Source organism: Engraulis encrasicolus, chromosome 7, assembly GCF_034702125.1.
Source record: "Engraulis encrasicolus isolate BLACKSEA-1 chromosome 7, IST_EnEncr_1.0, whole genome shotgun sequence".
Lineage (NCBI taxonomy): Eukaryota > Metazoa > Chordata > Actinopteri > Clupeiformes > Engraulidae > Engraulis > Engraulis encrasicolus.
Window position 1 is genome coordinate 49,476,308 of NC_085863.1, and position 15,000 is coordinate 49,491,307.

Consider the following 15,000-nt stretch of genomic DNA (forward strand, 5'->3'; position numbering starts at 1 on the left):
AATTCGAGACGGTCGGATAATTCATATATGGATTGTCTATCAAATCTATAATTAATAATTAACGGTTCGTCGGTAAGCGTGCCTATCAATTGGGTTCTCCCGGTCGCGGAAAACTCTTGAATCCGTTGATCACGTTGCTGAATGTGCATAAACTCGGCCATGTCTGACTTAAGGCGACGATATCGGTCCCTCAGATATTTTCCCTTAACTTGGTTGTTAAGGTCTTTTGTGCAACGATTTTAAAGAACTTTAAGGGATTTCTTAACTTTAAGGGAAACTCTTAAATATTTAAGGGGAAACCCTTAAGGAAAACTTAAGGGGAAATTTAAGGGTGTTTGTGCAACTGACTTTCACTTAGGGGACCCTTAACTCAGACTTTAAGGGAAATACTTAACTTAAGGTGTTTCGTGCAACCGGGCCTGATATTTGAATTGAAAATTGAACATTACAATCATGTAGGCCTATAAATTGAACGCAAAGCCCAGGCCACATTTGCTGGTGACTCTTTCTATACTAGTCGGCATTATGAAAGGTGCCAGCTGCCTACACGGACCCTAAGATCACACAATCATCCTTTTCCTCAATAAAATGAAACCATGATGTAAGTGTTGTATTAAGTACATTTTTACCAAACATAGCAGTATTGTACAGTAGCCAGACTGCGTCCAAACAGGATATCAAATAATCATAAGGAACAACAACAGCAAGGCGTCCACATGGAATTCAGACTGGCGTTCAGCCACGCACTTTAGATTCAGCGTTTATTACACACAAATAGGCCTAACTTAGCCTAGGTATTACGTGTCAAAGAAAGATGATGTTGTTAGGTTCGAGTCCAACAATGCCGCATGTGGCCATGCACTTCATGTTAGCTATGTTCAAAACTAGGCTACTCAGTCATCATGACTAAAGCCAACAGTGCTAGAAGCCAGAAAAGCTAAATAAAATGGCAAAATCATCCAACAGCGCACAACAAAAGTATGGATATGTCGAGAGTAGACTCGACTTGATCATCCCAGCACTTAGACCCAAAGCAGATAAAAATGACAGATAAAACGGCACACGGCGGTGCTATACATGGGATATCGCAGGATGATATGACAGCGACTTACCATTTTGAAGACTAAACTTTCCGACTGCAAACCAATTGTCTGTAAGAAGTCCTAGCTTGTAGGCCTACTGAAAAGCAGGTTTAGATCTTTCCATAACTTCCATAACTTGTGAAATAACGCAATATAACCAAACAGCTTCACACAGCCCAACACAGCCTGTGATAAGTTAGAACTCTTCTTCTGAACCGTTTGCATAGACGCTGAACTGTTCTGAAAATTCATGTCGGGCATTTTCAGTCTAGATTAGTCCCCAAGGCTTTCGACTGGATTTTACTATGTAATACTTTTCTGTATCTAACATCATGTTTTATCAATGTCTGCTATCTCGAAGAGGTCTGCTATCATCATAAGGACTGATACCATTGAGGGGAGTCATCAAGGCCATTGGGCAAAAGCCCTGTATGCCATATGGTCAATCCAACACCGTTTCTATGGTTACTGTCTGATTGTGTAGAAGAGCAACGCGCCACAGAGGGGAAAAAGGATCGGCGCGTGAAGTATCAAGATGACAAATTATAATAGGCCTACCTTACGTTACAAAATGACAGTTATAGGCCTAATGCAAACGCCATTTCATCTTTAAAGTTCTCTCGCGAATAATACTGCTTTAGTGCTCGGGTTTGTCCGTGGGTGCAATTTCTTGCATTTTAACGCATTTTTAGCGTCCTGTGTTCCGTTTCAGCTCACAGGAGGGGGTGCAGCCGCACCCCCTGCACCCCTAGTTCCCACGGCTATGATTAAGACCTGTTATACATTGCTGTTACCAGAATGGCAATGACAAGTTGTAATGTAATACTAAAGGCGCTCTATAATGTAGGATGGTAATAAAGAATTTGCAACAAATTTACAATGTTTCATTGGTGGAGTGGCGTGCTTTATGAGGCTACATATTACATTATATAGAAACATTTACATATACATATAGTTAGTGGAACAATAGCCCACTACACCCCACCTCAGCTACCTCACCCTCTGGAATAGCTGCTGTGAACTACCCTGCTTTTGCATTTTTATTCTTTATTGAACGGAGCGGAGGGACTTCTAGCATGGACAATAATTAGAACTACTTTGGCTCTTTTATGTTTACTTAACATATTTATTATATCCCCGAAACGCGGAGCGTCGGGGATGTAATGGTTTTGTGTGCACTGCCGCGTCCGCCGCCGCGTCCGCCGCCGCGTCCGCCGCCGCGTCCGCCGCCGCGTAAGGTCTTTCATGTTAACGCGATAACTTTTGAACGGATGTTTGGATTTGTCCCAGATTTTTTGGGTGCATGCTCTAGGGCAGGTTCATTAACTGATTCGAGTTTGGAGGTCAACACTTTCAAGATGGCTGAATTCAAGATGGCCGAATTTTTGTTTGGTCCATAACTTCTGACCGGGTGGATGGATTTGTCCCAGATTTGGTGTGTGAATGCTCTAGGGTGGGTTCATGAACTGCTTCGAGTTGGGAGGTCAACACTTTCAAGATGGCTGAATTCAAGATGGCCGAATTTTTGTTTGGTCCATAACTTCTGACCGGGTGGATGGATTTGTCCCAGATTTGGTGTGTGAATGCTCTAGGGTAGGTTCATGAACTGATTCGAGTTTGGAGGTCAACACTTTCAAGATGGCTGAATTCAAGATGGCCGAATTATTGTTTGGCCCATAACTACTGACCGGGTTGATGGATTTGTCCCAGATTTTGTGTGTGAATGCTCTAGGGTAGGTTCATGAACTGATTCGAGTTTGGAAGACAACACTTTCAAAATGGCGGAATTTTCATTTGGCCCATAACTTCTGACTGGGTGGATTGATTTGCCCGGTAACACCTTATTTTAATGGTTCACCATTTCAGTGAATCTACCATATTAGGTACAGTGTAATAACCAATGTAACAATATTTAATACCATGTAATACTAGTGTAATACCAGTGTAACAATATGCAATATCAGGTACAGTGTAATAACGAGTGTAACAGTATGCAATACCATGTAATATAGTGTAATACCAGTGTAACAATATGCAATACCATGTAATACCACTTACGCACAAACACATGATGTAAGTAAAAAAACATTGTACTAATATACATTAAATAACATTACATTGTATTAAATATTGTTACACTGGTTATTACACTGTACCTAATGTGGTATATCCACTGAACCATTAAAACAGTATTACCATTTGCCCCATTTTTTGCTTCATTTTCACAATAGTCGTTTGGTTTTAAGCCTATGCACGTCATGTCACGTCTGTATGTATCATATACGTTTACAAAATGGTGGACGGGAGTGGTAGGAATGATGGGGGACTGGAAGCGTCACGTTTCGGGGATATACCTTAAGCAGTTGAAGGCGACTGCACAGGCAGTCTAGTTTGATTTTGTGTGTGTGTGTGTGTGTGTGTGTGTGTGTGTGTGTGTGTGTGTGTGTGTGTGTGTGTGTGTGTGTGTGTGTGTGTGTGTGTGTGTGTGTGTAGAGAGAGAGAAAGAGAGAGCATGTGTGTATGTGAGATAATGTGTGGCAGTAGTACTCAAGATATACTTTTACTGTAATGTTCAATTATGTGTATAATGTCTGTGTATGTTTTGTATTTCTGTATTCAGACACCTTAATTTCCTTTGGGATTAATTAAAGTACTCTACTCTACTCTACTGTATATATGACATATTTGGTGCCTAGTCAACAGCAATTTCAATCCTGAGTTGACAATAGAGTAAAATGTGTGACTTTTGAGATCCCTACATCATCAGTGACTATTAACTATGAAGCGACCTATAGGTCTAATTGTGTTTTATAGTATAATTTACATAATCTGTTTCTCTGTCTTGTTTTGGTTTATTAGGGATTACTGGAGCTAAGATGTTTACTCCACGAACTTCCAGTGGCGAACTTCAACCTACTGAAGTACATCTGCCAGTAAGTGAATGCAGGCTGCCACTGCACTGAGTTATTCATCAAGAGAACGACCACATAAATGACCTCTCAGTCTGAATTATAATATATTCCACTCACATTGCCACTCTCACTTTGCCTGAAGAAAAAGTGAGGTAAAAACCTGTGAGAGAAAAATCTGGTTCAGAAGGAAAGTTTTCAACAGGATGTCTCAAATGCAAGCTTAAGTCAGCATCCTTGATTATGCAAATCCAGCACAGAATTGAAAACACATGTTGATTGTGTGTGATGAAAGCATGTCTTTAAAAAGCTGTTTTGCACTGCAGGTTTCTGAGTGAGGTCCAGACCTACTCCAGCAGCAACAAAATGAGCATTGACAACCTGGCCACTGTGTTCGGGCCCAACATCTTACGGCCGAAGGCAGAGGATCCAGAGAGCATCATTGGAGGTGGGTTTGGTGTTAGGATGCTGGAAATAGGGCATGGGCTGACATGATAGTCAGAGATACAAATGGAGAGGTGTGTGTGTGTGTGTGAAAGAAAGAAAGAAAGAAAGAAAGAAAGAAAGAAAGAAAGAAAGAAAGAAAGAAAGAAAGAAAGAAAGAAAGAAAGAAAGAAAGAACACTATTTCTTACAGCGTTGCAGTCAGAGTGCATAGTTGTTAGTGCAAAGTTATCACGAATAAGGCTAAAATCATATGTAATGTAATGTGTTCATATGTAATGTATTTATGTATTTTTTGCTTGCATAATTTTCTTGATATGTTGTGAACAAGTGAACACTGCAGATCGATCCCAAAAGACCTGACTATGCCAATTACCACATGCCTGCTGCCATTTGTCAATAACTCTGTGGTGTCGCCCCCCCTCCCCCCTCTCTCGCTCCCTCCCCTCCCCTTCATCCAGGAGCAGCAGTGGTGCAGCACCTGATGTCCGAGCTCATCAGGGAACACAGCCTGCTCTTCTCCAGCGACGGAGACTCCGACGACCTCAGGATCTCCAGACCTGCCCCGCAGGCAGCCGCGCACACCCGCCACAGCAGTAGCCAGGCCGAGTGGGTGTGTACGGAGCTGCTGGACCCAGAGGAGGTGGAGGACTGTGGCCCCTGTGGGAGTCTGGCTGGTGGTGTTGGTGTCAGTGCCTCCGACTGCCCCCTTCCTTCCCCACGCCCAGCCTCCACGCCTTGCTCCCATCAGCTGTCCCTGCCGCTCACCTTGGAGCATAATAGACGCGTGTCTACACACAGCCCCAGGGAAAGGCGCAAGTCTCCCTTTATAATGGAGACGGAGGACCAGCCCTGTGTTGCTGCTGCTGCTGCTGTTGCCTCAGCAATAGGTCCCAGTCCTGTTATGGAGCCACACCACCACCAGCGCTACAGCCCTGCCTTGCCCAAGTGCCATTCCCCACATTCAGGTCTCATCCCTCCCCCTACCAGCCCGCCTGCCCCTGGCTCTCCGCCGACAGCTGTTCTGGAAGGTCCATCGCAGCGCGTGGACTGGCCAGGCGTGGAGGACCCAAGCTGGACTGTGGACAAAGACCTGGGGGGCAACAGTGGCAGCAGCGACGCGCAGGACAGCACTCTGTCCGTCTACGACAACATGGACACTATGACCTCGTTCCTTCCTTGCGAGGAGGGTGGGGCGGACGGGGCGGACGGGGCGGACATGGGCAGCGGCCCTGGCACGGCCGAGCCAGAGGGTGGCAGCGGGAGCTCGTGGTCGTCCTGCGAGGCCCTGCTCCAAGATGGCACCCAGAGCGGCAGCGGAGGGCCCGCCAGCCCGGCGTGCCAGGCCTCCATCAGCTTCCCTTCCTTGTTCCAGGCGGTGCGCGACGGGGACGCAGACGCAGACGCCCACCCCAACTCTCCGGCCTCGTCCTCGGCCCCCACCGACGCGCCGCTCAGCACAGGCAGCAGCGAGGTCTTCCTGCCCTCTGCGCCTCCGGAGCCCCACGTATCCACGGCCTCCCACGCCATGCACTGCCTCCTGGCCGGCCTCAGGCAGCAGATGGCTCGGCAGAAAGCGGAGTACGAGGCTCGGATACAGAGGTAAAGGAACAGGAAGCCCAAGTGTGCAACAGCCATTTTAAAATCCCTTCATTCTAATTTCTGGCCCTGGGTTGTTTTAAGAGTTAAATTAATGGCCAGTGTGGTTTTATAAATAAAATGCTTTTGCTGTTATTCTAATACAAGTGTACTTACAGTATATAAAATGTACTTGTAAATGTACTCTCTTGTGCACATTTTGTAATTAACATACTTTTGCTGTGTTATTAATACTTATATAAAAAAGTACTTCTAAATGTACTCTATCAGGCCTTTGTATTATCCAGGTTCCTCAGAGGGATTTTTGTGTGAATTAATTTAAATTGTCTTTTGTGTAGGCTAGAGCGGCGGAACGAGGCGTTGCAGGCGGAGGTGTCTGGGCTGAGGTCCAGCCTGGAGCAGCAAAGGCGCTGGTTCAGCGTGGCTGAGATCAAGATGCGCAACGTGGAGCGGGCCAGGGCCGACGCGGACCGGAGAAACGCCGCCCTCCAGAAGGAGATGGAGCAGTTTTTTGATACTTTTGGTGACCTCAGCGCAGAGGCCAAGAAAACGGACCGAATTATACAAAGCTTTTAATTTTTAAACCAAAACGACTGCATTTTACAGGCTCAAATCGAACACATCCCAAGGCCTTAGGATACAGGCCTTCGCCTCAACCCCAAGGGGACCTCTTACAGGACATTGGAGTCAACTAGCTGTCCCAGTCAGTTCATGAAAGACGTGAAAGAGGTTTCACACCGTGTTGTGTAAACACACTGGTTTAAAGGGATCTCTGTGAATTGTGAAAGGTGTGGCAAAGTTAACGCTCAATAAGATCCTGCTTTTAATTGCTGAGTGACACTCAAGAGTGTTAAGGACAATGAAGCATGAATTGGATTACTGGATTATGCCTACATGATTATAGCCTGCGCTTGGCATCATAGGCCTACAATATTTTGACTGTTGAAGCTGAGCGGTCAGAGTGGTATGTTTGGTGACTGAGCATACAGATGTAAATAAAATATAATGCACTCATATCATTACCACTCATTTATGACACTAATAAAACACTAAGGCACCCTTACTTAAACGCTGCTGCTCCCAGTATGCAACTTATTGTGCAAGGCTATGCCATGTTCTCGAAGAAAAACATTTTTTTTTTGTTTTTTGTTGTTAAAATCAAATATTTTTCAAACATTATTATAAAAGCAAATAAATACAATACAGTTTTTCATTTTCAGTAAAATTAGAGATTAGTGTAACACTAGTGGTTCTGATAATTCTGAGGCATAATTGATGTCAAGACAGACGAGAATTGTTTCAAAAGTGATGTCACAACAATGTTTTTTAATGTAACAGTACATGTACAGGAGGAATCTGTGAAGGTGACACTACTCTCTTCTAAAATATCATTTTTTACACCCAAAGTCTTTCATAGTGGCTGGATTGTCAGACAGACAGACATGCCGACATGGGTTTCATTAAGAAAAGGCATCTCAAGTATCCATCTCTGTGACAAGTCAACACACTAAAGCATTTGCCTCTATTTGTATCAGACATTACACAAACTATGGTAAGCCCTTCCACAGCTGAGACCCACTGTCAGATCCATATACACTGTGTATTATATACGTATAATCTATACTCATGACACAACACCAGACATTTGACACCTGTGTCCGCTAAGTGTGAGTGGAGGCAGATGTGAGACAAACTCAGATGACACACAAAGACTCACACAACACACAAAAAAACACACAAAGAGAGACCACACTCGGTAAACAATAGACGCTGATGCTCTATTGCCTTATACTGTATTTCATGCAGACTGCAGAAATAAAAGTAAAACATAAAACAAAACAAACAGAAAAAAAATACACAGAAAACATATTTTTCAAAGAGATCCATAGCCTGATTTCAATGAATGGGGGGATCGAAGTTCGTAATTGGACAGAGAAATCCTATTCCCAAAAAAGGTAAACAAACAAAACATGTCTGACAAAAGCAATAAAACAAAACGGAAAACAGTCTTGTCCGCTTTAATGAGTCACATATCCAACACACAGCACAGATCTGGATACAGATGTGTAATGGCGCTCTGGTGTAGTTTAAGGCAAAATGCAATGATGTACGTACAGCTTCGTCTAGTCTCCTTAAAAGCCTTGACTTTGAAAACCCTGAACGAACGTGCGACCTTCACCGAGACCACCTTTCGCATTCTCTCCCTCTCTCTCTCTTATCCTCCTACTCTGTTGTGAAAATCTCACACACAAATCTTTTGTTCTCAACTTCTATATCAGTTTCAAGTGTAAGTAGTCCAGTAGGGGCCTGGACATAATGTGTACGATATGGTATGGCAATCAGAAACAGAGTGAAGTAGGCTGCAGTCTCAGAGTGACTTTACAGAGACGGGGAGGCAAAGGGGGGAGAGAGAGAGAGAGAGAGAGAGAGAGAGAGAGAGAGAGAGAGAGAGAAAGAGAGAAAGAGAGAGAAATAAAGAACAGTATGAGGAATTCCAACGTGATATTCGACCAACATATTTCTATTCTCAAACTGCAACAGGACTTTCTGAATGCTGCTCTTGTTAAAACAGGCAATGGATCTGTTACGTAGTAGCAGTGCATGTCCATACACAAAAGGAAAAATGTGTGACAGAAAAAAAATGAAAATGAAATGAAATGGAGCACATGAGAACACTTTGTGGTTTTGATAGAGGTGGGTTGGGGTAATTGAACAGAGAGGAGGGGGAATTTAACGGGTAACACAGAGAAGAAAATGTGGCTACACAGCAAAACTCTTTCAGGAGAACTGTGATGATGACGAGTAGTATTTGAAGATACTGACGAGAAATGACAACTGACCCCTCGCTCCATAAGCCGGCATGCCACTGCTATGACAAGCGGCCACCAGGGTCCGATAAGAAAGTGCTCAAAATGTACAGTGTCACTTTTGCTTTGTGTGTCCCTTAGTACGGGTCTTTGTTTGAACATACTCTGTGCAAGCTCTCTTTTTTAAAAACACTTCCACGTGAATCTTAACGTTCACATCCCAATTCATCAATTCTCATTTCCAAAATCTATATTTTGTTTCAAAATAAATGGAAATGTCTTTTTTTTGTACAGTACTTTTTTATGCCTCTGCACACGCTGAGAAGCTGTAAAACCATGTTTCCACAGCACAAGAAAAAAAAATCAATACATTTACACATTTTTTTTTTTTACCTATATACATAAACACAACCTAAAGGCTATATGCATGAGATCCATTATCCTCAAGCCCTTGACGATGCAGACCATTGAACGTGGAGTACTTACTATATACAAGGCAGGCACTACTTAATTTTCCTACGTGTGTACTGGCATACTTAGTATGTTGCGTTTACAGCGTCAAAAGCCATTTGCAGTGAACATGCAGCTGGAAATTTCTTCTTTTTTTTTGAACACCACAGATTTTCCCGATGTCACAAACTCAAAGGGGTTCTGTAACGTATTGCATATTACAATTAAGTAGCCTATTTGTTCCTGTGCTTCGCTTTCCAATGGCCATTCCGATATCCCTGTGACAGTGATTCTGTTAGAAGTGAAATGATAAAACAACACGAGCGTCATGAGCAGTGGGAAGATGTACACTGTTGGCAATTCCCAAAAGGACACTTCACTGGGTCATTGGGTTCGTGTGAATAAATGTCTAAAAACATTATTTAAAAAAAAATAAAAAACCTAGGTCTGACTTATCATGGCAAGAGAGATAATAAAAAAGAGAAAAAAGGCAATGGTGCTTGATTTCGAGAAAAAAAGAATTGCACAGAAGAAAAGAATCCAACAATGATTCTGCAGATATATATATATAATCTTTTTTTTAAAGGGTGAGTGTGCTGGTTGTTTTTTGTTTCCTTCTAAGGCAATGCGGACCTTAGAGAGCTTCTGCCATGCCCAATCACATTAAGCTACGGTGCGGAGCGGTAATCAATGGGACGCACTAAGAATGAAGAAAAACAACACACAAACAAAACAACCAGCATCTCGACCTTTCTCAACGGAAGACAAAAAGATAAAAAAGGTAACACTAAAAGAAACAAAGAAAAAAACAATCAATCAATCATCATACATAAAACTCTGAATCAATCTTTTCAGTCCAAACCATGACATGGCACACATTGAGGGAGCCAAGGGGAGGAGAGATAGAGTGAAAGAGAGAGAGAGAGAGCGAAAGAGAGAAAGAGTACGCAAGAGAGGAGAGAGAGAGAGAGAGAGAGAGAGAGAGAGAGAGAGAGAGAGAGAGAGAGAGAGAGAGAGAGAGAGAGAGAGAGAGAGAGAGAGGGTTAGCAGTCTGCAAGGTCACTCCTCCAGTGCCCCAGTGAGGGTTTCGGCACAGCTGCTGTCCGTGTCCGAGGCGAGTGTTTGCTCCGTAGACATGGAAGAGATGTCATTTATGGAGGATGACTGCGAGGCTGTGGCACTGCTGTTCACCATGCCATCTACTGGAGGGAGAGATGAACTGCATCATTACAGTGGCCCACACGATACACATTTTTCCGTGCACACACACGCGCACACACACACACGCCTCCTATTTGACTGACATGGCAAACATCTCAAGACACAGAGATCAGTGGTTATGAGGGCACAGCATGGTGGAAAGTGAAAGTGATAGCTCTAAGAGTCTAATTAGACAAAGGCAAGAATCATTAATTAACACATCTTAATTAACATTGTAACATGATGAGGCGTGCCGTCACGCTGACTTACCGGAACCCTCTTCCTTCACTACCCCGTTCTTATTCCGCTCCTCCCAGTCCATCACTTCCTTATAGATCAGCTCTGTAGAGAGACAGCAGTTCAGCATTAATGCATATTAAGTAGTGTTGCGTTTGTGCTTTCATGGTGTCCTTCTGTCCTTTTTATTAACTGCTTGTCCATCACTATGGTCCGCTCTAGAGCTTTATACATAAACTTGACTTTATCTGAATATGCCATGACATGATCTCAAACTGAGGAAAATACAGAGGGAGAAAACAAAGGGTGTTTACTGTGATCCAAATAATACTTCCCATCTGGCCCTACCGTAGCGCTAACGGTAGGGCACTCGTCTAGTATTACTACTCGGCCGACTGGGGTTCAATTCCCAGCCCTTCCCCGTCTCTCTCTCCCAACTCACTTCTTGTTTCTGTTTCATTGTCCTGTCTGATAAACATCAATAAAGGCTTGAAAAGCCCCACAAAATACTTTAAAATAAATAAATAAATAAATAAAACAATACTTCCCATCAGGCCTGTTTATGAGACTGCATTGTGCATCTGTATTGACTGTACTGGTATGGTCATAAATACACGGTAAACTTCCAAATAGGAAGTTAAATAATACAATTAATTTATCACTCAATCACTTCATCACTTCTTGCTGTTATAAATGTGTTGTATGAATTTAATGTGTCCTTACCTTTCCACTGTTCGATGCTATGCTCCCTTTCCTCCAGTTGCTTGTCAGATATGTGAGGTGGTGGCTGAAGACAATCAAATAAAAATGTAACCGTCAAAATGACAAATTATAGTACCTCAGTCTCAATCTCTGCTACTCACATTTTAAAAAAACATTCTCTCAATGTTAGTTTGTTTTCCTAATAAGTGATTAAAATACATACAGGGACAGACAAAGGCACCAACATGAACATCACAACATAACCTCCTTGGAGGAGCTAATACATTGAATCTGCCCTGTGCTGATACTGGTTGGCGCCTGACCACACTTTGAGGAGAGGAGATGAGAGGAGGGGGAAGAGAGGAGAGGGGAGGGGAGAGGAGGAGGGAAGAGAGGAGGGGGAAGAGAGGAGAGAGGAGGGAAGAGGAGAAGAGAGGGGAGGGGAGGGAAGAGAAGAGGAGGGGAGAGAAGAGGAGATGAGAGAGGAGAGGAGAGGGGAGGAGAGGATAGGAGAGGGGAGGGGTAGGAGAGGAGAGGAGAGGGGAGAGAAGAGGGGAGGGTAGGGTAGGAGAGGAGAGGGCCATCTCACCGCATCTGCCTCTGCCGGGTCGTACCACACGTGGATGTAGGGGTGGCTGAGGGCCTCCTGCACTGAGATGCGGCACTCCGGGTCAATCACCAGCATCTTGGACAGCAGGTCCCGAGCTTGGCTGGCTGCAGAGGGAGAGAGAGACAGTGATGCAGTGGTCATCAAAATGTACAGTACAATACACTGCCCCACCAAGGCAAAGAACAATGACTTCGCCAACATTGAAACTGAGAAAATGGCCATCAAAGTATTGCTATTAGGTTGGATATTTGAGTTACTGCAATTTTGACATAGCAATATCTAGAAAACGGGCGCCTGCTGAAAACACATGTTCATACAAAAAGTAAAAGCCTACAATGTGCTGCGAAACACATCTTAATAAGATCGGCAGCAGCACCTACGCTTAATTTTACCTCAAACAGCATTGAAAAGTCTGTTCAATTTTTATGACTTACATCAACACAGATTAACTCGTCTTCACAGCGCAACAGGCCATTATACTTACTTTTGAGTTTGTCCTGTTCCGTTTCAGCGGGGAAGGCCCAGTCGGGGAACAATTCGCTGAAGCTGACCCCGGGGTACTGCGGCTTGTTCATGACGTAGTTCCTCACCGTCTCCATCAGACGGTTCATGAACTCCAGCGACGGGGTGCCCAGGATCTCGATCACCTTGTTCCACTGGTCGATGTCTACAGCACACAGGGTTAAGGAAAAGGACTACAGGGCGGCAGGCAGAGGATTTATCCCAAGGAACAGAAAGTTAACAAAAAACTTTTCCAGAAATGTGATCCAGTCCGCCGAATCAGCAGGTTGTTATGAGAAGTCAGGACAGGTAGATCAGCTACTCAGTTAAGTCACCTATGCTGCAGGGTAACAGTGGCTGGATTTTTTACTTCTGAATCTGCTTTTGACAACTCTGTCTACAAGACCAACCAAAAATACAACCAGACAAGAAACTGATGTTTAAAAAAAGACGAATGGGCCCTACCGTGGCACTAACAGTAACCTGTCTCTCTCTCCCAACTCACTTCTCGTCTCCCCTCCGCTATCCTGTCATGTAAATAATAAAGGCTTAAAAAGCCCCAAAAAATACTTAAAAAAGACAAATGAATGAAAAGAAAAAGACTGACAGAAAGCCAAGACGACAGACAGCCAAGCACACGGACAGACCGCCAAGCCAACCGACTGACATTTTACTTTTTGGCTTTTCTTTCAAATTGGCATTTGAAATTAGACTGACATTTTAATTTTTTGGCATTTCCTTCAAATTTGCATGTAAATGATTCTGTCACTTATTCCACTAGATTAACTGCTGGTAGCTCCAATAAAACAGAGATGAAGAGTGCTCACAAAGAGAACAGCAACACAAAGTATAGGACACACACACAGACATGTGCGCACACATACACGCACACACGTGGAAGGAAGCTGGCTGTTGACTGGCTTGATATGGGAAAGGAAGTGCTTCCTGACACCTTGATCCGACACAGGAGGAAGTAGGAAGTTCAGCCACATGTGCCCAAATCACATAAATACCCACCAACTGCAGAGGATAGAATCAGAGAAGCCGGCAGGGAGAAACAAAGAGGTCAGTTGTCCTGCGCCCGGAGAAAAAGGGGCCCAGAATTGGGTCCCCACATTACAATGTATGTATTGAGCGGGGGGGTGGAATGCAGATGACTTTGTCCTGGGCCCAGCAAAAGCTGTCAGTTGGCCATGGATAGAATAACAAGGCACAGAAATAAAGAAAAGAGAATAACAGTGGCAGATGGATGTGTTTGTTTGGCTGGCTAGGGAAGGATACGGTCTGTGCCCTGGAAGATGACGCTGCCTTTCACCATCTCCCCCATGATGCAGCCCACGGACCAGATATCCACTGCAAACACAACACAGCAAAGGCACAGCACAGGCATGTCAATATCAGGGATCAGTTCACAGTCACATTTGAGGAGTTTATTTGCAAAACAGCATCAACCATTTTTGACTTTTGCATTTTATTATTGAAAATGACTGTTCAGAGGTCTTATGTGTAAATTCTTACCATTCAAATATTTTGAGAACATACTTATTCTTCAACCTATATAAAATTGATTTTGCAATGAAATGCCCAATACAAAAATGACAATTTCCCAACATTAAACAAAATGGAGATACACCATTTTGCAAATAAACTCTTCATTTGCAGCTACACTATCCTGTATTCTATCCATGCCAAAGGAAGGCTGTAAAAATCAGAGTGGTCAAGCATGTCATATTTGTAACCTACACTGTCCTATGCTCTATTCATGGAAAACACAGCACATCAAAGAGGGTCGCAAAATCAGGGATCTCTCCACACTTCGAACGTACACTGTCCTATGTTTTATACATGGCAAACAGAGAACAGTCATTAAAACACTCCAGATTTACGATCTCACATACTGTGAGCGATTCAGAAGAGAAAAACTGGCATGGGAGATATTTTTCAATTTACTCTAGCTTTCAAAAGCATTTATGTGAATTAATACGTACAGTTCTGAGCTAGAAGCACAATGGCATTCACCATAAATCACATCAATTAAATTTCCTCAAAGTTTCCATATTTTGTGGCCATGCCCGTTTCTCCTCATTACCTTCGCCAAGACAAAGTCGGCGAAGGTTATGTTTTGACCGCTGTGTATTTATTTATTTATTTATTTGTGAATATGTTTGTTTGTTTGTTTGTTTGTTTGTATGTACTTCGTATAACTCAGTCAGAACTGAGCCGATTTTTATGAAATTTGGTGGGATGATTGGTCATGACCCAAGGAACAATCGATTAGTTTTTGGGAGTGATTGGGTCAAAGGTCAAAGGTCAAGGTCAAAATGTTTGATTGTACTTCGTATAACTCAGTCAGAACTGAGCCGATTTTTATGAAATTTAGTGGGATGATTGGTCATGACCCAAGGAACAATCGATTACTTTTTGGGAGTGATTGGGTCAAAGGTCAAGGTCAAGGTCACG

At 43.4% G+C, this 15,000-nt stretch overlaps 2 protein-coding genes across 5 annotated transcripts in view; one reads left to right on the forward strand and one right to left on the reverse strand.

The window, feature by feature from the left end:
* The window catches only part of si:ch211-247j9.1 (rho GTPase-activating protein 24), a 23,834-nt gene extending 16,685 nt beyond the window's left edge, over positions 1 to 7,149 (forward strand). Inside the window, exons 5-8 of one of the 3 annotated variants that reach the window (XM_063203818.1) lie at positions 3,942 to 4,015; positions 4,318 to 4,439; positions 4,896 to 6,036; positions 6,372 to 7,149. In XM_063203818.1, the coding sequence (XP_063059888.1) occupies positions 3,942 to 4,015; positions 4,318 to 4,439; positions 4,896 to 6,036; positions 6,372 to 6,609 (1,575 nt within the window). In that variant the 3' untranslated portion in view covers positions 6,610 to 7,149. The remainder of the gene's footprint in view (positions 1 to 3,941; positions 4,016 to 4,317; positions 4,440 to 4,895; positions 6,037 to 6,371) is intronic. The other 2 variants (XM_063203816.1, XM_063203817.1) reach the window with 2 other exon arrangements.
* A 190-nt stretch (positions 7,150 to 7,339) lies between these two features.
* Positions 7,340 to 15,000, reverse strand: part of mapk9 (mitogen-activated protein kinase 9) — a 24,590-nt gene continuing 16,929 nt past the window's right edge. Inside the window, exons 7-12 of one of the 2 annotated variants that reach the window (XM_063203820.1) lie at positions 13,822 to 13,893; positions 12,524 to 12,706; positions 12,019 to 12,143; positions 11,451 to 11,514; positions 10,761 to 10,832; positions 7,340 to 10,489 (exon numbers count right to left, since the gene is read on the reverse strand). In XM_063203820.1, the coding sequence (XP_063059890.1) occupies positions 10,350 to 10,489; positions 10,761 to 10,832; positions 11,451 to 11,514; positions 12,019 to 12,143; positions 12,524 to 12,706; positions 13,822 to 13,893 (656 nt within the window). In that variant the 3' untranslated portion in view covers positions 7,340 to 10,349. Of the gene's footprint in view, positions 10,493 to 10,760; positions 10,833 to 11,450; positions 11,515 to 12,018; positions 12,144 to 12,523; positions 12,707 to 13,821; positions 13,894 to 15,000 lie in introns of both variants that reach the window. The other variant, XM_063203819.1, reaches the window with a different exon arrangement.